The sequence below is a fragment of the Lampetra planeri genome, chromosome 40 (assembly GCF_965212315.1).
Source record: "Lampetra planeri chromosome 40, kcLamPlan1.2.h2, whole genome shotgun sequence".
In the NCBI taxonomy this organism is placed as follows: Eukaryota; Metazoa; Chordata; class Hyperoartia; order Petromyzontiformes; family Petromyzontidae; genus Lampetra; species Lampetra planeri.
In genome coordinates this window covers 7,339,565-7,363,132 of record NC_136146.1, presented here as the reverse complement: position 1 = coordinate 7,363,132, position 23,568 = coordinate 7,339,565, and the positions used below count along the sequence as shown (strand labels likewise).

The following is a 23,568-nucleotide window of genomic DNA, read 5'->3' as shown; positions in this document are numbered from 1 at the left end:
GCAATGGGTGAGAGATGCACTGGGTGAGAGATGCAATGGGTGAGAGATGCAATGGGTGAGAGATGCACTGGGTGAGAGATGCAATGGGTGAGAGATGCAATGGGTGAGAGATGCAATGGGTGAGATGCACTGGGTGAGAGATGCAATGGGTGAGAGATGCACTGGGTGAGAGATGCAATGGGTGAGAGATGCAATGGGTAAGATTGTCCAGAGGGAGGCGTGAGAGTGGAGGAGACGGAGGGAGCGATGGGCTTGAGAGGGAAGGGCGGAGCTGCGAACAGCGGGCAAAGTGCAGCCTCTGCCCTTTCCGCTTCGCTCTCCTCCTTCCCCCATCATCATCATCAGCAACATCATCACCATCAGCAACATCACCGCCTCCCCACCCAACGGATCTTGAATTTATCCGCCACGACCGCGGAGAGGATTGTGAGCGCCGTGAGATCGACGAGAGAAGAGGATTAAACCCGACAAACACGGGGAGGGAGAGAGAGAGAGAGAGAGACCGAGAGTGACACAGTGACACGGACACACACGGGGGGGACACCGTGGGAGGAGGAGGGGTGGACGCAAGGTGAGAGACAGAGACACCGAGGGAGGGACACGGGGAGATGGAGGCCTGCGGGTGAACGGAGGGGGTGTCCCACAATGCGTTGATTCGAGCTCGCCACCGCTAGCAGTGCGTGAGAGGGACTGCTGCTACTACTGCTGTTGTTGCTGCTGCTGTCGGGGTCGTTGTTGAGAGAGAGAGGGAGGGAGGCTGCCCCAGCGATGGCGAAGGCGGCGAGAAGACGCGCTGCGTGGGCCACGCGAGTTCGGGACGTGGCCCTGTGGCCGGGCCCCGCGGGGACCCTGGGCCTGGAGCTCAGCGGCGGCGCCGAGAGGGGCCTCTTCGTGTGCGTGGCCGCGTGGGCCCCGGGTCCCGAGCGGTGCAGCAGCAGCAGCAGCGGGGGGGAGCAGCAGCTGTGCCCCGGGGACGTCGTCCTCGAGGTGGACGCGACCCCCGTGGCCGGGTTCATCCTGCACGACGCGCGGGCCCTGCTGCTGCTGGTGCTGCAGCAGCAGCAGGAGCAGCAGCAGCAGCAGCAGCCGGTGCGGGTGAAGGTCGTGAAGCCCGGTGAGTCTATCGCCCTGGGTCTAACACTGTGAGACTAACACAGTCTCTAGCGCCCTGGGTCTAACACTGTGAGACTAACACAGCCTCTAGCGCCCTGGGTCTAACACTGTGAGACTAACACAGTCTCTAGCGCCATGGGTCTAACACTGTGAGACTAACACAGTCTCTAGCGCCATGGGTCTAACACTGTGAGACTAACACAGTCTCTAGCGCCCTGGGTCTAACACTGTGAGACTAACACAGTCTCTAGCGCCATGGGTCTAACACTGTGAGACTAACACAGTCTCTAGCGCCCTGGGTCTAACACTGTGAGACTAACACAGCCTCTAGCGCCCTGGGTCCAACACTGTGAGACTAACACAGTCTCTAGCGCCCTGGGTCTAACACTGTGAGACTAACACAGTCTCTAGCGCCATGGGTCTAACACTGTGAGACTAACACAGTCTCTAGCGCCCTGGGTCTAACACTGTGAGACTAACACAGTCTCTAGCGCCATGGGTCTAACACTGTGAGACTAACACAGTCTCTAGCGCCCTGGGTCTAACACTGTGAGACTAACACAGCCTCTAGCGCCCTGGGTCCAACACTGTGAGACTAACACAGTCTCTAGCGCCCTGGGTCCAACACTGTGAGACTAACACAGTCTCTAGCGCCCTGGGTCTCACACTGTGAGATTAACACAGTCTCTAGCGCCCTGGGTCTAACACTGTGAGACTAACACAGTCCCTAGCGCCCTGGGTCCAACACTGTGAGACAAACACAGCCTCTAGCGCCCTGGGTCCAACACTGTGAGACTAACACAGCCTCTAGCGCCCTGGGTCCAACACTGTGAGACTAACACAGTCTCTAGCGCCCTGGGTCCAACACTGTGAGACTAACACAGTCTCTAGCGCCCTGGGTCCAACACTGTGAGACTAACACAGCCTCTAGCGCACTGGGTCCAACACTGTGAGACTAACACAGTCTCTAGCGCCCTGGGTCCAACACTGTGAGACTAACACAGTCTCTAGCGCCATGGGTCCAACACTGTGAGACTAACACAGTCTCTAGCGCCATGGGTCCAACACTGTGAGACGAACACAGTCTCTAGCGCCCTGGGTCCAACACTGTGAGACTAACACAGTCTCTAGCGCCCTGGGTCCAACACTGTGAGACTAACACAGTCTCTAGCGCCCTGGGTCCAACACTGTGAGACTAACACAGTCTCTAGCGCCCTGGGTCCAACACTGTGAGACTAACACAGTCTCTAGTGCCCTGGGTCCAACACTGTGAGACTAACACAGTCTCTAGCGCCATGGGTCCAACACTGTGAGACTAACACAGTCTCTAGCGCCCTGGGTCCAACACTGTGAGACTAACACAGTCTCTAGCGCCCTGGGTCCAACACTGTGAGACTAACACAGTCTCTAGCGCCCTGGGTCCAACACTGTGAGACTAACACAGTCTCTAGTGCCCTGGGTCCAACACTGTGAGACTAACACAGTCTCTAGCGCCATGGGTCCAACACTGTGAGACTAACACAGCCTCTAGTGCCCTGGGTCCAACACTGTGAGACTAACACAGCCTCTAGTGCCCTGGGTCCAACACTGCGAGACTAACACAGTCTCTAGTGCCCTGGGTCCAACACTGTGAGACTAACACAGTCTCTAGTGCCCTGGGTCTAACACTGTGAGACTAACACAGCCTCTAGTGCCCTGGGTCCAACACTGTGAGACTAATACTGATTTTAACACCATCCAACATCACACGACGAGTCGAATGTTGATAGTTTCGCACCATTGCTCTAACGCAGCAAGTCTAACACTGAGTCTCTAACACCACGGCTGTAACACCACATAGTTCCAAAGCATAACCCCACACACACAACCACGCCCCTACAACGAAACCTTTACCACCTAAACCCGAATCCTCTACTCCTAACACCACCCAATACCCTAAACACCAACCCGAAACACCAGACATTCACCCTAAACCCCTAACATAAACACTGCCTCTCACATGCGAATACCCCAAACACTCTACTCTTAAGATTACAACTGTACCCGTAACACTCATGCTATACCCATGACACCGACCCTATACCCCAAACAGTGACCCCACCTCCCGTAACCCATGACCTTGACCCTTATAACAACACTGCTGGGTGGAGAGTGGAGACGCAGTCGCTAATTCACTGCGCAATGATCTTAGCGATCTGCGTTTGATTCTCGGCCACGGCTGACGTAAGTTGCGAAGTGAGGTGTGAGCCGGTTCTGGGACTGTTCTCTGCACAGTGCTGCATCTACCAGCACGGCGAAGTATGACCACGCAACCCGATGACCAACACGGCGATGGTTCTGTTCATGCTAACAACCATTCCCCATATTCTTAGGTTTTTTCGGTAAAGTCACGTAGGTAAAAAATTAAAATTAATAAAAGTAAAATAAAATAAAAATCACGACGTTTCGGAGGCAACACAAGCTTCCGTCTTCCCCATGCCTCCTGTCCAACAGCATCTATTCTGAGCCCAAACCCCAACACAAGCCTTGAGCAAAATTCGCGCGTTGTAATCTGACTTTCTGGCTTTATTCAAATGTTCGATGTAAACCCTGCAACTCGGTTGTTTCTCATGTGCAAGGCAGTTGCACGTTACTGAGCCCATGGCGATTAATTTGTGCCCGAAAGTGCTACCCCCAACTTCGTGGACCAGAGGTGACTTGAAGGCGATCTCAGTGGAAGCTCTCTGATATCCGCATCTGCGGGCAGTTCTCCACCACGATGTTGTACGGTGCATCTGAATGAATTTAATCGTCTCGTGGTGCAAAACTGTGGTGGTGGGGGGGGGACACAAGTTTACAAAGAGAACGAATAAAATGGATTCGGTCACATTCCTAGTCTTTAATGGTTGATTCAGCTCGGGCTATAGAGGCCAGAGTGCTGGCATCAACATCCCCCCTTGCCTGAATGCCCAGCCCTGGGAGCTCACCCGCACTCAGCAGAATCAGAATGTTTATTTATCCCCGAGGAATCCGATGAGCTATGAAGCTTTTTTTCACAGATGTCCAATAGGGACGGGTCGGAAAGTTACAAAAATGGCATGTGCCTACTTTGTATAAGGGTGCAATCATGTAAAGCAGTTCAGATAAATGAGGTGCATATATTACATAAAGGCAGATTGATCACGACCCCTAGGCTATAATACAAATAAATCTGCCATGTTGAACTTTGATGAGTTACGTGCCCTCGTCCAGCCAATCCACAGCGCCTTTGAACGTGCAAACTTCTGCAAATAAAGTTATGTTGCCAATGCACGTGCAACTGACATTCTCCCCAAAAAACCCAGCACATTCGACAAAAAACACTGGCTTTAACACCACTGTTATTGACGCAATGTTTTGAACTTGTGTTGCTTGTGCACCACTGCTAATGCAGCACCATCACCAAACAACATATTTCTCCCAGTGTTACCGCACACCCAAATATGCGGCGCAACAGGAACAACACAGTGCTGTTAGCAACAATGTTGCGGCAACATTGCACTGGTCAATGACACAAACCCCTACTCCTTTACTGTACCTCATATTTACGACCCCAGCTTTACACTCACTCTGTCTCTTAGACCTGTGCCCTGACTAACCACCTCAAATTTAACGCTGACCACTGACGTTCACATTCGCCCAAACACAATATCCACAAAACGGTATATTTTTTCTACGCTGCCCTTTTCCCATCTATTATTAGATGATTGCTTTGTGTATAATCCCAATTGAGTAATTTGAAGATAATTATTCGGAATTGATCACAAATTTGACCCTGACACAGGCACACGATGGGCTACTTTTGTGACTGACGTCTGGGGATCGTTACCGTCCACTCTGAGTAAAGTGGATGGCATGGATTACACTGGTCAACAAAAAAAACATATTTTTCTGGCCTGGACTTTTGCAGCTATTTTAGACTAATTTCAGGGTGCTGATTCCAAATCTGATCTCAGATTTTCTCTATAACATCTAATTTTTATGCTATCGGCATACCCCATTTTCATCGATTTTACCCGAAATTAACTCTGTCACTTATGATTGCAAGTTGTTGCGAGTCAGTGACTGTTTTAGTGTTAAAATATGGTGCTGTATTTTTAGGATAGTGTGTTTATAATATCATTTTATGTAGATATCCACATTTATTTCATATTTTTCTTCTGAAGTTTTTATTGAAAATGCAATATTTTATATCTCAAAAACCTGATGTGATAGACAAAAACTGATGCCAGATTTGGAATCAGCACCCCAAAATTACCTTAAAATCGTTGGAATACCTTATGTCAGAAAAAGTGTGACCAGTGTTATTATTACGGTTATTACACCCGCAGTAACGATCAGTACGATCTCTTAGTTGACTGCAGTTATTTTGACGATGATGACACCAAAATGCGTGTGAATCCTGCCCACGATTCAATCAGGAACCAGCGGTACCGGTTTCGCCCATCATAGTATCAGGCTTGAGCCACGCCAGGAGTTTAAGCCAAAACTCCCATCGCCTCGTTGTGGCACTTGGCTCCGTGTGGCACGCCCACCATCTCATTATTGGATTACTGTAAATTGCGTTTGATTGGAGACAGAATCGTGAGTGTGGCCGGGTGATTCAAAAGTTATTGGTAAAAGTGCCAGGTATGGTGAAAGTGCCCCGTATCTAACACAGATGGCCTTTGCCGATAAACGTCTGCCACTATTCACAGTATTTTTTAAAGCAAGGCTGACTGCTGATGAGACGCCAAATGTCAAAACCGGTCCAGAGTTTGTAAGTATTAAACCAGTGCTACGAAAACATATCTACCCCCAGAAGGCCATGTGGCTCATGGGATGTTTAAAAATATACATTTTTTTACGTGGAGAGAGAAATGTGGGAAGGTGTGTTATTGTCTGCTTAATTATTTTGACATTGTTGAGGTCATGGATTGATATTCAGAAAACCAACAATGATTAAACCTGGTTTACAAGCGTAGTAAGTGTAAAATTAGTCACCCATGACTGCACCGAGTGTTTTTTCAATGTTATTTGCCTTCTCACGTTACTTAACATAAGCTGTCTTCTGAGGTTGTGGGCGACTACTTTGTAAGGAGCATATAGGAGCGCCGGTGTTGGACATAGGCCTATTGAAGTAATGCCAGGAGTGATTCCTAGTTTACCCGTCCCTCCGTAGTCTTGCCCCCCTAACCTCTCCAACTGAGTATGTATGATGTTCAACTTCTTTCGCACAGGACGTAGACAACCGTGCTAATCGGAGGTGCGGGGGAAGGACAAGCTAAACGGAAAAGGCATTTTTTTTAAAGAAATTAGTTTTCACTGTAGATTTAAAAGTGCATAGCTCCAGTGACTTTCTAATATCGGAAAGAAGAGCGTTCCAGACGGCCACAGAAGTGCATATGAAAGCACAAGATGCAGTGAGCGTCTTTGTTCGATGGCAAGCCAAAAGCCACTGAGAGGATGACCGGAGTTCACATGATACTTTATGTTCCTTGACGAGATCAGCAAGGTACTGAGGTTTTTTTGTGGCAATCAGTTTGTGTGTAATGAGTGCGACCTTCTAATGTATTTATTTGGCAACCGGAAGCCAATGCAGCTTGGCGAGCACCGGATGGCCATGGTCAGGTCTTGCAGTTCCGTCACGACATATGTTAACGAGTGACTTGCTCCAAACATACAAACCCGCCCGCTTACTTGCGCGCCCTCTTCGCAGGGCCCACTCTGGCCTCCTCCGTGCCCTTTGCCCGCTTCGGGCCTCATGGTGGCCGCTTTTTCAGGAACTCTGCCACCGCCCTCTGGAACTCCCAACTCCACAACGCCCCTCCACCTCTTCTTGGTTCTTTCGGTAAAGTCACGTAGAAGGGAAATAATAAAATAATAAAAATATAACATAATAAGGTAATTCTCACGACGTTTCGGCCACAACGGGGAGACAGTGTCTGAAGACGCTGTCTCCCCGACAGACCTGGTCTTCACCTGAGGACGGCTGCTTGCGTTGTGGCGGAAACGTCGTGAGAATTATTTAATTATGTTTTATTTTTATTATTTTATTATTTCCCTTCTACGTGACTTTACCGAAAGAACCAAGAAGATGAATCCCTGCAGTCACGAAAGCTTTAAATCGAAGCCCCTCCACCTCTTCACTTCCAGCATCGATGTTTATACTTGATACCTATCTCCATGCTTTCCACCCTTCCCAGGTTTCCCTTTTTCCTGGTCGGTGTCCAATTCGCCCATTGTGCGGCGTTTGAAGACGTTTCGTTACACGATTTAGCGCCTTATCAATGGAAGGCATTGCTTGTTGTGTTGTCTTGTGGGGCCGATAGCCGCTGCTGAGATACGCAGCTGTGATAACGAGGACAGAGGCTGAGTGGGGTTGCAGTGAGTGCTGTCTCGCCCCAGCTGTCGGGATGAAAGCTGCTGGGTGACAAGGAGATGGATAAACGTATTGCCATGGACACCGCTGGGTACATTTTGGGTCACATTGGGGGGGACCTTTTTGTGTCTGCATGGCTAAGTTCACTCAAGGTCCGTTTTTACCCATTTGCTGAGCACAGGCTTAAAGATCTGAAGTCTCACTTGGCCAGTTACAATCAGCATGATCAAAGTTGTAATAGGCGAAGAGTGTGACACGTTTATTGAATTGAGCAAGGTTATTATGAAAGCTTCGGGGAAAAGAGACGATGGGAAGGAATTCCAAAGTTAAACGATGCGAGGGAAGACGCAGCAAGCGAAGAAGTGTTATGACCTGCAATGTGGTGAGTGGGTAAGCGAGTGAGTGAGTGTGTTGTTGTGATCTGCAGTGTGGTGGTGGATGACCACAGTGTGGATGAGATGAAACAGTCACATGGCTAGAGGCATCAATGAGTGAAGTGTGCTCACACTCATCTCGATTCAATAGCGCTAGAGGAGATTGTTGCTTATGATTAAGCGAGCGATGAATTCGACTCGACAGTGTGGCGCACAGTGTCAACACTCGCGTCTCACAACAACAAGCACCTGGGTTCGATTCCCGACTCGGGTCTCTATCTGTGTGGAGTTATGTTCTCCCCCTGTCCTGCATGGGTTTCCTCCTCTGGGTTCTCTGGTACCCTCATAGTTTAATGAACGTACATTGTAACCAGTATTGGCCAAACATCCCAATAAGGCTGGAAAAGTTACCTGCAAATTACTCAATGAGGATTACGCATAGCAACATCGCCCCCTACTGTGAAACTTGGCAGGACTCTCTTGAAAAGAGTATTGAGAATAGTCGATACTTTTCTGGGCAATGCAGGTGGAATAATAATTAATAATTCTTTAAACTCGCCGAAGCAATGTTGCTTAGGTGTGAACCGGCCTAACAGGAATCACCGCTGACATCATCACCCGCGTCGCCGTTTAATATTAGACGACTCTTCCCGTGCGACATGGGTCGCCTTTCACCACGTGGCTGCTGCTGCTGGGGTTTGACGTGCACGTTCTCATCTGGAACCACAAAATACCAGCGCGTGACTGTGGTTCTCTCAGCCAGAGTGTGTCGGGTATTTTTAGATAAACCTGATTTTCCTGTCACACCTGAGCAGCGCGACATACCTGAGCAATGGCCACATCCGATATATATATTCCTTCCTTCTGCGTTGTATAACAACCCAGATGCACCTATGTGAGTTTACCTGGTCACGAGGTGTTCGCTACGTGCTATGCGCATGACAAAGTGTGTTACAAGGCCGGATGTGGCATGCAACACCTCTTGGGCCGCATCTGCCGTTCACGTTTTCTCAACAACAGAGAAGGAATTGACCCTGCCGAGCTTGCTTGGTTCTGTCCAGATAGTGATGGTTTTAGTTTGTGCCGTTTGCTTCCCGCTACACTGCAAATACAGTGCCTCGTAGAAATGGCTGTCGATGTTTCTAGATGGGCAACAGTTCATGGGTTTATCCAGCAACATTAATTCTGTGCTCACAACACACACATTGGAGCGTGCGTATGAGATTGGTTATTCATGATCCATGGGCTAATGAAGCAAACGAAACTGTACAAATGAGTCAGACGAGAGGAGCCAGTACTAATGAGACAATGGTGCGTCCCCTCTGTGTTTGGTGGCCTATCTAGAGCAACTATCGGGGAATCAGTTGTAAGAGATGTAGAAAATAATTGGCATTGTCTGGTGAATTTCAGACACTCACCCCCTCACACTCACCCCTTCACACTCACCCACTCACACTCACCCACTGCTCACCCACTCACATAATCACGCACCCATTCAAGCACCCACTCACTCACTCATTTGCTCAAACTCATTCACCCACTCGCCCACTCGCTTACGCACTGGCCCATTAATCAGCCTACCCACTCGAACTCATCACTCACCCATACATTCACCTAATCATCCACCCACTCAACAATTCGCTCGCTCACTTGACCCACTTACCCACACACTTTCTCACCTTCCCAATCACCCACTCACCCACCCACTCACGCACCCACTTACCCACTCATGCGCTCACCCACCGCCTTCATGTGTATATTTGGGGCAGAGTTTGGTTTGCATGGTCCATGGTTTGGAGTTCATAGCCTCAGTCACGCAGAGTAATATCGGCTTTGAGAGGAAGTACAGACCGAGACGAAATTAATTCATTCTTGAATGAAGCTATGACCCTGACTCGTAACAGTTTGTGGATCCACGAGTCCTCACGTGCCCAGTAATGTCGACGGCCATTGCACCCGAGTGTCAGAGTCTCATCCCGGAGAGGCTGACACTGGCTCGTTGAAGTGTCTCTCCACTCCAGCATCCATCCTCGCTCGGCACGTGGGCCCTCACGCGGAACGGGTTGGCACGCAACTCCCCGGGCACTCGCGCTACTCGGCTGTGAAGCCTACTCCTCGCAAGTGCTTCTTGACATGAAACAAACCTGCACGCGTTTCCTAACACGGCGCATTTAACCAGCTAGATCTCTTTGAGTGTTCTCTGTCATTTAATGGAATTATGGATGAAGTGGGACCCTTGTCTTTAGATTAACAGACCAGTGTCTTCGGGGTCTCGAGACAATACACTAGCAGACCTGTCTCTGACGGGATGTCAAGGCAGTAGATTGACAGGCCAGTCTGCGATGGAGTCTCTAGGCAGTAGACTGGGAGACCGTACTTTGCTCCACAACATTACTTAAAGAATTTCAATAACGTTGATCGGTGGCTCGGTCACTGGTCTCGGTCTTCTGGGAAGAGCTGTGGTGAGTCATCAGAGCGATGCCCCACCGGGTGAGACGGGGAGCGTTGTGGGTGAGGGAGGGTCGACAATGGTTGAGGATTCCGTGCAGCTAATCATGCACGTTAATGACCCAAGCACATCTGTGGCCTCGTACGAGCGACGCTCACTCCGACTAAACTGGGAATTTGTGTAATTGACAGAAAATACATGAAGCTGCCTGCCAGCAGTGTCTGTGCACGACCCCCACTGCCACTGTGTCGCATATTATTATGTGCCAGGGACTCTATGAGATGATAGGACAATAGTCTGAGTCCATAATTGGCAATAAGTAACGGCAACGCAGTTGTAAGTGACTCGCATAATTGTGCGCAGTTGCGTATACAGTACACGACTTCCCTGAAGGCATTCACCTTCAGCGAGCGCGATGCCGATCACACAACGCGGTTCGAATTCGACCCTCGATCGATGGTTGCGCCATCGCCGCACACGCGTCGAATAAAAAGCAAGGGACGAGTCCTTGCTACCAACACCTATTATTTTTCATTGCTGGAGGGGTTGCCCCCCCTACCTGAAAATCCTGGCTCCGCCATTGGTTGTGATTGTGTGAGTGAGTGATGTGCATCCGCACGTGCTCTTCGACAAGAGCTTATTTTATTATTGACAGGTACTTTAATTCTCAGCCCTAACATGAATTTATAATCAAAAGTTAACGTTTCGGACAGAAATCGCAATTTTTGGAGAATGAAAAGCCATGTGACAGTGCTGTGTGAGAGTGAGTGCAGGGTGCAGGCTGCACTGTGTGATTGTGCAGTGTTCAGGCTGTTAGTGCGCTGCGCTCTGAATCCGGCGACCCGAGTTCGATTCCTGCTCATGACCAATAACAACGGAGATTATCTGAATCAATCTCGCGCTTCCCCAAGGTCTACTCAGCCTTAAATGAGTACCTAATGCAGTGTGTAAACATCGCCACTGGGGAGACAAAGTTGGCGTGGTGCTGGCCCATCCCCCACCCCCTCATGTGCCATGCCGACCTTCGTAGGCGCTCGCTACCCACTTGTTCCAACAGTCGTAAAGGCTTAAGAGGAGGGGTATCCTTGTCCTTATGTTTTTGTCGGCAGTGGAGCTGTGCACTGTGTGCGTGAGTGAGCAGCGTGCAGGCTGCAGTCCCCCGATCGTTCATGCTGGGCTTGTGTTGTGTACTGTGCTATGAGTGCCAGGCCAGTGCCGGGCCCATTTCGATAGATAGCCCTGGTATTTGCTGAGGGCATTGGAATGCGGTGAATGTGATCCGGTTTGAGGGCAGCTCCAGCAGGCTGTGCGTGTGGCGGCGCTGTCCAGTCGGCACCAACGCTTGTTGACACATTCTAACAAAAACGCGCTCGTGCCAGCGTCCAAACGGGGCGAGCGGCCGGGTTCACCGTGGCGGCCGCCGTAGTATGTGCGTCACCGCGGGTGATTGAGGATGGACAGGACCGGTGAAGGCCTAACTTGGGCATCTCTCTAATCCCACGGGCAGCACTCACCTCTGCGGCCGTGAGCCAGCAGAGGGGACATCACTTTCCCATCGTCGAGTTTACTGAATTTGTTACGTAAACGATCGTGAATGGTCCTTTTCAAATTCACTGCTGGATGAAGGCCTGTGCATGTCGTTTGGTTGTGGGAGCTGTCTGGTTGTGGGAGCTGACCATAGTTGCCACCAGTGTCGAATAATTAAGAGGAAGGGCCCAGTACCGGTTCAGATACCACTCGCTCCTGATGTTAGCCGTGGCCATAAATCAACTCCAGATTGCTGAGTGCACCAAACACTGCACCACTGCGCTACTTGAGCAATGAATGGCTTAAAGGAAGTATAATATACAGTGGTACCTCGGAATACGTCGTTAATTCATTCCAGAAGGTCGGACTTATATCGAAAATGACGTAGACCAAACGAATGTTTCCCATAAGAAATAAAGGGAAAGGAAATAATCCGTTCCAGAGTATAAGGAATTATATTTTATACGGCATATTATACATTAATGGGGTTGTATAAAATAATTTAGACACCACGTATTACTAAAATGCATACGTAAATAAAAATAAATGCATAAAAAAATCAAAATAAAATTTTATACAAATAAAATTTAGCGTCACTTTACCTTGCTGAGAGAAGTTGATAGCCTACGAGGATGGTGGGGAAGAAGGGGAGGAGTCGTGAACGGGGTCTACGCGGGTACACAGTGACTCATCCCGACCCATACAAGTTCTAGCAAGCACCTCGTATCCCAAACAAGACATCGTATCCCAAGACATTTTTTTCTCATCAAAACACGACGTATACCAAATTCGACGTATTCCAAAGCGGTCGTATACCGAGGTATGACTGTACATCGAATTCCTCTGGCACCCTGCCACACTGATGTTCCCCAGTAGCGTTTGTCTCAACAAGCGAACCCTCAAGTCTCATCAGCAAAAGGTGTAGCCTCCTGGAGTAATCCCACTGGGTGGCATCATGAGAACACTCAACCGGCTTTGTCTGGCTTTACGTGCTCAGCAAAAAACCTCTCCTGTCGGTGCAACTGGGTGTCTGCCGACATCACGTTCACGGTTGAAATCTCTGCTCTCGCTCTGTGATATGAGCCGGTCGTGGGGTTGTGGTCGGTTTAATAATAATAATGCAATTTATAACGCGCGCAACTCAGAGGCGCGGAGCCAAGCTCAGAGTCGCTCGAAAGCATGATTGTAGAGGTGAGTTTTTAAGTCTCTCTTGAAGGAGGCGATTGAGGTGATGCTGCGAATGTGCAGAGGGATATCGTTCCAGAATGTTGGGGCTGCCACCGAGAAGCGGCGCATAGACATGACCATCCTGGATCTTGGTATCAAGAGGAGGTCGTGAGTTGCGCTGCGCAGGCATCTGCCGTGTGCTGATCTGCAAGTTGTCAATAATGAAGAAAGGTACGGCGGGCAGGCAGAGAGTAACCTTTGTTCTGGGATCATGTCGGCACATATGGGGCATTCTGGGTTGACAACAGGTGTGCTGCTTTGTTGGAAGCTACAAGCGTTCCCTCCTGAATTGTGCCAGCCGTTCGCCATGAGAATGTGGAATCTGCAGCACTAGCTTGAGGCCACGGACAAAGACGAGCCCCCTCCTGGTGTTTCCCATTATTTGTGTGAGCAGAGCAGACTTTGCCAATCCTCGCCACGTTTCTTTGTAAACCATTGCTAGCAGTGGGGGGATAAAGGTGGCTGGGCGCGGCCCTGCCCACACTGCCGACTCGTGTGCCACGCCGGCCTTAACAACAGAGGTCGCAACCGGGTACCCGATACCCGTACCCTACCCGATACCTGGCTACCCGTACCCAGCCGGGTACGGGTAGCCGTTTGCGACCCTGGTGCGGCCGGGTACGGGTAGACCGTGAATCACTGGTGAGTAACCGTTTGTCACTCATTTCGGGTAGGGTACGGGTAGGGAACGGGTACCCGTACCCGGCCGGGTACCCGTACCCGGCCGGGTACGGGTACCGGGTACCCATTTGCGACCCTAGTGCGGCCAGGTACGGGTAAGGAATCAAAACCCATTTGCGACCTCTGCTTAACAAGCAGTCGCTAACAGCTCTTGCTCCAATTGAGCAGGTCTACAGGCCTATCAAGATAAGTCTATAATATATATTGTTGTGTTAGATCTCGTCAATATAAATGTGTTGTAAATGTTGTGGATTTGCTCTCCAACACACTGTTGTGCTGTACTCGTAACGAATTGGCATGTTTTGTTTACGTGACAAACCTGACAAATTGGCTGGTGGGGGGTTTTTAGGACACATTTATATTTATGCAATCTAACCCCAAAATGAAAACCTATATTTAGGATGAAGTTGGTCGCGAAATCCTACGTGTTAAAGATTAGTCTGATGTGACACATGCTCCAATGCGAGCCAATCTTTAACGTTTGTGCTGGGCATAAAGTTGTCCGGTATATACATAAAACTCCAGACTCTACGTGGTAATTGTTACTTCACATAGCTAACCTAGCAGTGCCTAGTGGTCAGCATGGTCTCCCTGAACCGGTTGTCAGGGCTGTCGCTGCACTTTACAGCAATGCGCCAATGTACGAGGGAATTGGACGAAGTCGGCTGCGTCGCGTCGATATAATCTCGAGTTCAGGTTACATCACCAAAGAATGGAGCATTACCTGTCACAGCATTGCAGCCAAGCCATTCAAGCCGAACCATCGCCCACATGCAAAAAAAATAGAATTGCACCATGCCTGGTGGGGGGGTAGCCATGGTTACTCAGGTGTTCAACAATTAATCTCGGTGGACTCTCACCCGCTTGCATAACAGTCCCTGACTGCACGACTTCAGCAGTCAACGTCATCCGACGCACCATGACGATCCACATCAGCCGTGGTGGCAGTGGTGGCTATGCTGCATGTGGCCTGTAGCACCGCACCGTTGGAGCGGCGAGGGTTGGTGGGTCTCACAAATCTTGCGAAATTCTCTTCTCGTGGGCGTTGAGGGGGTGCCGTACCCTGACTCGCCAGGAGAATGCGGGCCGGCAAAGTGCAGAGTAAATATCATCTGCACCTTCTGTACGGGCTGGTGTTTCCCCGTCGCGTGCGTGGGATTCCTCACATTTATAAACATTCATTAATCTTAATATACAGGGGACCTCAGAGTTTGGGCAATTGTTGGTGCCGGCTTACCGTGTGGCGACTGCCTTACAGCTCCAGTCTGTGGCTCTTCAGTGATTGTGAAATGCAATTTGCATGAACGACAACGCTACTTCCCTGTCCTGCAGCAGTCACAGAAGGAAGTACCTCGCTTCATGCACAGTTATGTTTACACTGTGTCTATGAAGGGGTATTCCATTACGAAGGAACCACAGGCAGAAACTTGGCCTACGCTGTTTAACGTTGGGGTTACGTTGAGGTTGGGCAGCAGGGTGGCGCAGTGGAGACACTGGACGGAACGTTGTGGCCGAAACGTCGTGAGAATTATTTTATTATGTTTTATTTTTATTATTTTATTATTTCCCTTCTACGTGACTTTACCGAAAAAACCAAGAATATGTCCCAGGATGTCTCTGGATGACCCTGCCGGCCGTGTTCTGTTTGCCATATGCCCAGTGGGGAGACGACCATGGGCAAGGCCATGGCCTGTGACTACAGCTGATGATGAGGAGGGAGGAGAGGGCTCATGCAGCGAGAGAGAGGGGGTCCACGTGGGGAGAGGGAGGGTCGGCTCGTTTGGAAGATCGTGCCAGGTGCAAGGGTTGCGTGCTGCTACGTTTTGTCTGGGCGTGGGCAGTTCCACAATTAAGGAACCTCAATAAAAAAATGTAAAATTACCCTTGCAATATACATAGTTGTAGTAATGCTGTATATATTTATAAGTTATATATTATTGTTGACAATAAATGCCTTCTGGCATAAGTGAGCGGTTGGACACGTACACAAAACGGAACGCACTCGCTATCCCAGCGAGGATGAAAATATCCATTTGTGTGAGTGCCTCTTGACACTGCGGTGTTTTACGAGCGTACCTCCCTGGCCAAGAAGGGTGGACACAATGATTTCTGTCCGACTTATGGTGTTTGTTGATGCATACTATGCCCGACTAAAAATCCACTTTGTGATTGCACTGATTAATTGCCCACACATTTACTGTATCCGAGATCACGGAACGACCCCTGTGCGTGCACCATGACCCATGTAATGCCAACCCCCTCCGCTCCGCCCTCATCCTCGCTTCCCTTGGACGGACGCCCCTACACAGGGCGCGGCGGGGCCCACCTCTACCCACGGCAGCGACCGCCGCATCGGGGAAGTTCGCATGAATAGCCCAGCGTCCGGGCCTCACGGCCTAACACTCGGCGCTCGCTTTAACAGTGCATGCCTCAGCGGTCTGCTGCAGGCTGCAAGGGGAAACGCTGTCTTCGGCGTGCCGACTTACGTTGTTTTAGGAAGGAGTAGCTCCCTTTGACCGTGGTTGTTATTTCCATGCTGACATCTCATGCATAATGAGTGAGCGCCAAAGAGGGCTCTTTGAGTCTAACAAACTCGTGTTTATTTCATGACTGTGTGATGATGGGAGGAGGTGGAAACCGTGGCTCTACTGAAGCATCCAAATCAAACCGACTTCTCCGTCTAGTAGAACTGCATGGCCGTAAAGAGTTGCTTTCTTATCGAGAAGCATCATCAGCAGCAGGAGTAATGGTCAATCCACTGCTGGATTAAAGCCGCCCCAAGCTGTTGCCATTTTGCGGTCCTGGGGTGCAACATTCCATCTAGCACAATATAGGTTTTTGGGTCAGATCGCGTTATTTATAAATGTGTCGTAACCCTCCACCACCCGACACGGCCAATCAGTAAAAAATGTGTCACGTTTTTCAAAGGACAAAATAAATCACTTCTTTAGCCCACCGGTGTGTTGAAGAGAGAATCAACAGCATTTTAAAATTTGAGTCCGACGTTTCGCTGGTAATTACAATCAGCTTCATCGGGCAAGAATGGTGAAGCTCTCCTGTTGCTTCTGGTATTAAATAGAGCAGCAGCAGGGTGACGTCATCATTTAATTCAATCTGGTGCAGTGATTCGAGGCAAAGAGTGGGGGAGGGTATTGTAATTATATAGATTGGTAATTTCATTGCTCCGGCTATGTGGTGGACGTTATTTCAGGTGCGTTCCCCTACACTAGACCACTGGCCGTCATCCCTTGCCGCAATGCCAAAGGACACTGACTTTCCTTGTCGACACATGTGCAGCGAGCGTGCTGGGCCAGGGATGGACGCGCATCGTAGGTGGAATTGGTGGGACTTGAATTGTTCATGTGCCAGGTGTGCCTGTGAGGTGATTGGGTAATGGCAGCACAGTGAATGTTCATCAGCATTATTGTTCATCAGCATCACACCAAATGGGTGTTTAAGTGTTTTCCTCGTTGTTATGCGTGGGCGTTGTTAACACAGTTTGGTTTCCTATGGACCATATTCAATGTCTTCCAATGGAAGTGACCAAAATGTCCAATGCCTAGCACTCCTAAAAACGAATCTGTAGAATGGCCGAGGCTCTGTTGTCTCCGTTTTCTGTGCTTTCCACAACATTGAATCTTGTCGTTCCAGTCCACGCTCAAACCCTTTTACTGCGTCCATCACCGACACGTCAGTGTCCCCCGTTGTGGGTTGCCACCAGTCTTGAAAACAGCATCTGTGATCAGGTGACAGGAATTGATTTGTACCTATATCTGGCACCCGTCTTCTGTTCAACGATATTGCAGGATACTGCACAGTTTTGAGACTGGACCTCCCTCGGCTGGCTGAGAATTTCGTCTCGGGTCTATAGTGAAAAATGTGGCACCTCTAGACCTGCCCTCGACTTTCATGTTGCCTGCGCGGTGGTTCTGTGTCATCCCCGCCCTCGGGCCCCCGCGGTTCCTCACTGCACGGCACACGGCATCTCGGTGCCACCATTCGGGACCCTGTGGCAGAGGTCACAAACGGGTTTTGATTCCTTACCCGTACCCGGGCGCACCAGGGTCGCAAACGGGTACCTGTACCCGTACCCGGCCGGCCGGGTACGGGTACCCGTTCCCTACCCGTACCTGTACCCTACCCGAAATGAGTGACAAACGGTTACTCACCAGTGACTCACGGTCTACCCGTACCCGGCCGCACCAGGGTCGCAAACGGCTACCCGTACCTGGCCGGGTACGGGTAGCCGGGTATCGGGTAGGGTACGGGTATCGGGTACCCGGTTGCGACCTCTGCTCCACGCAGCCGAGGCGGCGGTGGACCGTGCTTGGAGCAGATGAACCCGTTTTTCAGGTCAGGAATGCACGCTCTTTTTAAGCAAACTGTTGCAGTTTTAAGTCACGTTATGGAAAAGTTTACAAACCAAACGAGCGTTGCATAATTTATTTCTATGTTTTTGCCCGGCCATGCTTGCGAATGGTCACGTGCTACAGGGGGGAGACCACGGGCAGTAGCGAGCATTGAGTCTGGATGTAACCTACACTGAACTTGTGTCTCACTGTCGCGCAGTTTTAATTGCTGAGCACAGGCCTATAATGTCAAACAGGCAGCAACAAACAGCACTATTACATCCATAATAGAGGTTTTTGGGTTAGAGCACGTAAATATATAGATGTGTCGTTAAAACTCGCCACCACCCAACACAGCCAACTAGTAAGGGTTGTCACGTAAACAGAACGTGGCCAATTCGTCACTAGTACAGCACACCGGTGTGTTGGAGAGCCAAGCCACAACATTTACAATCTGAGTACGACGTCTTCTTGGTTCTTTCGGTAAAGTCACATAGAAGGGAAATAATAAAATAATAAAAATAAAACATAATAAAATTAAATTCTCACGACGTTTCGGCCACAACGCAAGCAGCCGTCCTCAGGTGAAGAACAGGGCTGTCGGAAAGACAGCGTCACCTGAGGACGGCTGCTTGCGTTGTGGCCGAAACGTCGTGAGAATTTTATTTGATGATTTTTTATTTTTATTATTTTATTATTTCCCTTCTACGTGACTTTACCGAAAGAACCAAGAAGATGAATCCCTGCAGTCACGAAAGCTTTAAATCGAAATTTCAGTACGATGTTTCGCCAGTAATTACAACTAGCTTCATCAGGCGACAGCCAGATTTCTGGAGAAGTCTTACTGTTTCGTTTCTTATGCAGTGATCTATAGTGAGTCCCTGTGGTGTAGCGCCAGCCACTGAGAGTAGAGTGGAGCTGTGCGTGTCAAAGCCTCTCTCTGCAACCAGAGTGTGGATGGCATGGAAGGATGAAGCTGGTTATAATTACTGGTGAAACGTCGCACTCAGTTTGTAAATGTTGTGGCTTGGCTCTCCAACACACCGGTGTGCTGTACTGGTGACGAATTGGCCACGTTCTGTTTACGTGACAAACCTTACTAGTTGGCTGTGTCGGGTGGTGGCGGCTTTTAACGACACATTTATATATTTACGCGATCTAACCCAAACACCTCTATTATGGATGATATTGGTCGTGAAAGCCTGCCACGTGTTAAACTGAAGCACTATTACAGTCGTTACAGTGTGAATCAGTGAGTGCTGGAACATCAGGCAATCTGACCTTTGTGCATTTAGGTTGCAGTCAGAGTTCAAAGCCATTGGGACTGTGTTGTGGGTGGCAGAGGGCAGTGCAGAGAAACCCATTGTTGTGCTGTACTATGCTCCACTGTCTGATGTCCGCTTATATCCTACCACACTGAGCAGCATGGGGGGTGGGGGGGGTGCCTGGTCTAGTAACCCCTTTGATGACCCGCACCACGGCATGGGGAGGCCCTCATCCAGCAGTGGACTGGCTAAAGGGGATGTGCATGCTCAAGTTTGTCGCAATAAGTCGACTTTTCTCATATCCACGGGATAGTATTCACTGCGACAGAATGTGGTTTTGTAGTGTGCGGTTTTCCTACCATGTGCGTGTGAGCACGTGATTGCTGTCAAGTGTGGCGCTAGTATCTGGCTCCCAGCACCGAAATCTGGGCTGAGCCGTGGGGTTTGCACTTCTCCAGTCCATCGTGCTAGATTTGGTAGCCATAGATTGGGCCCCCGCATCACTGTTTGCCTTGCCCCTCTCTCGGTGAGTTCTGTGACACAGGCCTCCTCCTTGCCGATACTGCTTTGATGTTGTCAGTCAATAATTGCACTGGTCAACAATTTTTTTTTTTCTGGCCTGGACTTTTGCAGCTGTTCTAGACTATTTTCAGGGTGCTGATTCCAAATCTGATCTCAGATTTGCTCTATCACATCTCATTTTTATGCTATCGGCATACCCCATTTTCATTGATTTTACCCGAAATTAACTTTGTCACTTATGATTGCAAGTTGTTGCGAGTCAGTGACTGCTTTAGTGTTAAAATATGGTGCTGTATTTTTAGGATAGTGTGTTTATAATATAATTTTATGTAGATATCCACATTTATTTTATATTTTTCTTCTGCAGTTTTTATTGAAAATACAATATTTGATATCTCAAAAACCTGATGTGATAGACAAAAACCGATGCCAGATTTGGAATCCGCACCCCAAAATTACCTTAAAACCGTTGGAATACCTTATGCCAGAAAAAGTGTGTTGACCAGTGTTGTTTTCGTGGTTTGCTCCCAATGTTTTGAAGAGGGAGATGGGTGGGAGTTGGGGGAGGAAGGGGACACAGGGATTGTAGGCCACCTGCCTTATTTGTGGGCGTCTTCCTTTATTTAAGCAGGAGATGAAATGCAGGTTCATTGAGACGCAATGGCACATTACCACTTTGGCAAGAGTGACTTGGGTTACATCAGACAATTCACCTCCCCATATCTGTCCCATAAGTCTTTTACACATTTAATCAGCTAAGCAGCCTTCTGTGAGCCCATTTCATCGACATTGCTTCAATACCAGCAACTCGTGACCGGTTTCAACAGTTCGCCACCAGTATCAGTTCAAGCTCGCCTGGCTGCTGATGAAACAGATGTCGAAACTTGTCCAGGCTTGCACTGATTCAGTGCTGCTGAAATTATGCACTGCCAGAAGGTCGTTTGTGGAGGGACAGATTACGTGAATTTTCTGCCCGTATCATTTTGTTGCTTATGTTTTCCACAACGACGTTCATAGTTGCAATAGGTTGTGGTGTGTAGCGTTGTGTGTATTAGGGAGCGGTGGTGTAGCTATTAGCGTGCTGCGCTATGAACCTGGGGACCCGGGTTCGTTTCCTGCTCACGGCCAACATCAGTGACGATTATCTGAACTGGTCCTGGGCCTCCCCTTGGTCGACTCAGCCTCACATGAGTACCTGGTGCGATGTGTGAACATCATCATCATCATCAGGGATAAAAATTAACCCGTAAAAACAAAGTTTTTCACTATAAATCCTTTATATGCGTGGCATCGGTTTTATTTTATTATTCATTTCTGTTTTTCTTGAGTAAGAGTTTCATTTTTATCACATTGGTATTTTAAATTAAATATGACGTTTTTTTTTCCTAAAAAGTGGAAAATTTTTTAAAAAATTTTTCACGAAAATAAATTGTCACGCACAACGAGTCTGTGTGCAAAATGTCAGCTCGATTGGATCACGGGAAGTGGGTTAAAAAACGACCGAAAGATTTGCACGGTCGTAAGCGCGCAAGCAAGTGAACTTAATATAAAGGATTTAAAAAGGCGGCCGGGTGTGGTGCTAGCCACCTATCCCCCTCGTGAGTCGTGTGCCGGCTTTCATAGTGGCTCACAGTTAATATTTGTTCCAACAGTCTTTTCAGGCTATACGGGGTCTTTGTCTTTGTGTATTGGGAGACAGGAATGTTGTTCAATCGTGGGGTGTGTGGTTAGATTGGTGATTGCTGCTCACTCGGAGGAGGAGTTGTAAGCGCTCCTGCTGAACCTGGAGTGTGTGTGCTCCTAAGAGGTGGGGTCTTAACCATCAGCCCCACCAAAACTAAGCACCTGCCTGGGTATTTTGTGCCACCAAACACTCCACCCCCTCAGCTGTTGATGGAGCAGTTGTGGAGAGAGTGGAGAGTTTTACATACCTGGGCAGTGTGCTTATAACCAGCTCCAGTTTGACAGCAGAGGTTTCACTCCAAATCAGTCGGGTGGCATTATCATTTAATCGGCTGCACAATACTGTGTGGAAGCTACCCGGTCTGTTGCTCAGCACGAAGATTCGGGTCTTCTCGGCCACAGTCATGACTTCCCTTCTCTATGCTTGTGAAACGTGAAACCCTCTAATGGAACATCTGTGCTGGTTATAAACATTCAGGCTGGAATGCCTACGATCCATCTTGGGTTTAACCAGGCTGGATTGTGTGAGGAGCTCACAAATTCTTGAAGGATATGTACACATTCCCATCAGTGAGCTCCTCCTGCAGGCAAGGCTGCATTGGCTGGGTTTTGTAGCCCGCATGCCCAGCCACCGCATGCCCAAGCAGCTTCTGTTTGGCCGCATAGAAGGGGGCTAAATGGGCATGCCATCGGCTGAAGAAGAGATGGACTGATGCGATACGGGAGTTTCAGTTTCATTTATTCGGTATAGCCCTGTGAGCCATGCGGCTCTTGACTCAGGTGCAACCGCAACAAACAAAAACATGAACGGAGAACATCTTAAAGTGACTACGCGCAACAGAAACATCCAGGAAAAACCAGCAAAATTTTCCAGAAAAAGCACCGTATATCAACGCTGTGTGCAAAAATCCCAGTGGGATGCCAGTCAAACAATAACAACCACAAGACATATTAATAATACAATATTTCCCTTCTACGTGACTTTACCGAAAGAACCAAGAATATGAATCCCTGCAGTCACGAAAGCTTTAAATCGAAACCATAAGAATTTAGATTAAAGTTATCAGGCTAACTCCGTACTTTAACAAACAAACATGGCTTCACTATACATTTTGAAATCACCAAAATAGAGCTATAAAAACAGTGTAACAGGGATCATAGGAACTGTGATTCAAGTTTAACAATAAACGATATACATAACATGTACGACCCATCTTTGCAGCCATAGCTGGCTGCATGTGTCACTCCATAACAGCAGGAGTATCAGCAGAAGTATCAAAAATGTTCAATACACCTTTAAAGATCAGCACACTATAATCAAAACACAAGATCATACTTTGCAGCGGACATCCGGAGCGATACATTTGATTTCAGGCCACTCTGCATAGCAGTGGCAGCTTAGGGTGTACAGGTCCTCATGAGCAGTTTTGAATGCAGATCTCAGGTAATGATCCAAGTTGCAGTTTATTGGCGATAGCGTTCCAGACCCTGGGGGCATCAACAACAAAGGCTCTTCCTCCAGTATTTGTACGGCAATAAGGAATGTGAAGCTGGTAAATGAACGAAGACCTTAGGTCAAATTTGTTCTTTGAAACAGTGAGGAGATCCAGCAGGTAGTCTGCTGATGTGTTGTAACGACATCGTGAATAAATAAGATCTAATACATACGCCGTCGATCATTAAGAGATGTTAAGTTTGACCCAATGTAGAGATCGCAGTGGTTGGGTCCCATATGGGCAGTTTAACACAAATCTTAAGGCCGAGTGATAAATTCGGTCAAGCTTCTTCAGTACAGTACTGGGGGCTGATTTATATACGATGTCACAGTAATCAAGTAGAGGATGTATGGTAGCTTTTATCAATTCCAAATGGAACACAGGGGGGAAGCAATGCTTGTGTCGATACAGAAAACCAATTTGGATGTGGAGCTGAGTGGACTTGCTGATGACCGGTACCAGCGGTGTCAAGATCGGCCTCTGTGGAGGAGGCTCGTGAAGGA

The 23,568-nt window shown here is 48.7% G+C and overlaps 1 protein-coding gene across 4 annotated transcripts in view; it reads left to right on the top strand.

Moving 5' to 3' along the window:
- The first annotated feature begins 269 nt into the window (after positions 1-269).
- The window catches only part of LOC144731814 (membrane-associated guanylate kinase, WW and PDZ domain-containing protein 1-like), a 70,152-nt gene continuing 46,853 nt past the window's right edge, over positions 270-23,568 (top strand). For all 4 annotated transcript variants that reach the window (XR_013588011.1, XM_078613075.1, XM_078613077.1 and 1 more), the window contains exon 1: positions 270-1,114. Coding sequence is in view for 3 of the 4 variants with exons in the window: in XM_078613075.1 (XP_078469201.1) it covers positions 769-1,114 (346 nt within the window). In the remaining variant the exon portion in view is untranslated. The remainder of the gene's footprint in view (positions 1,115-23,568) is intronic.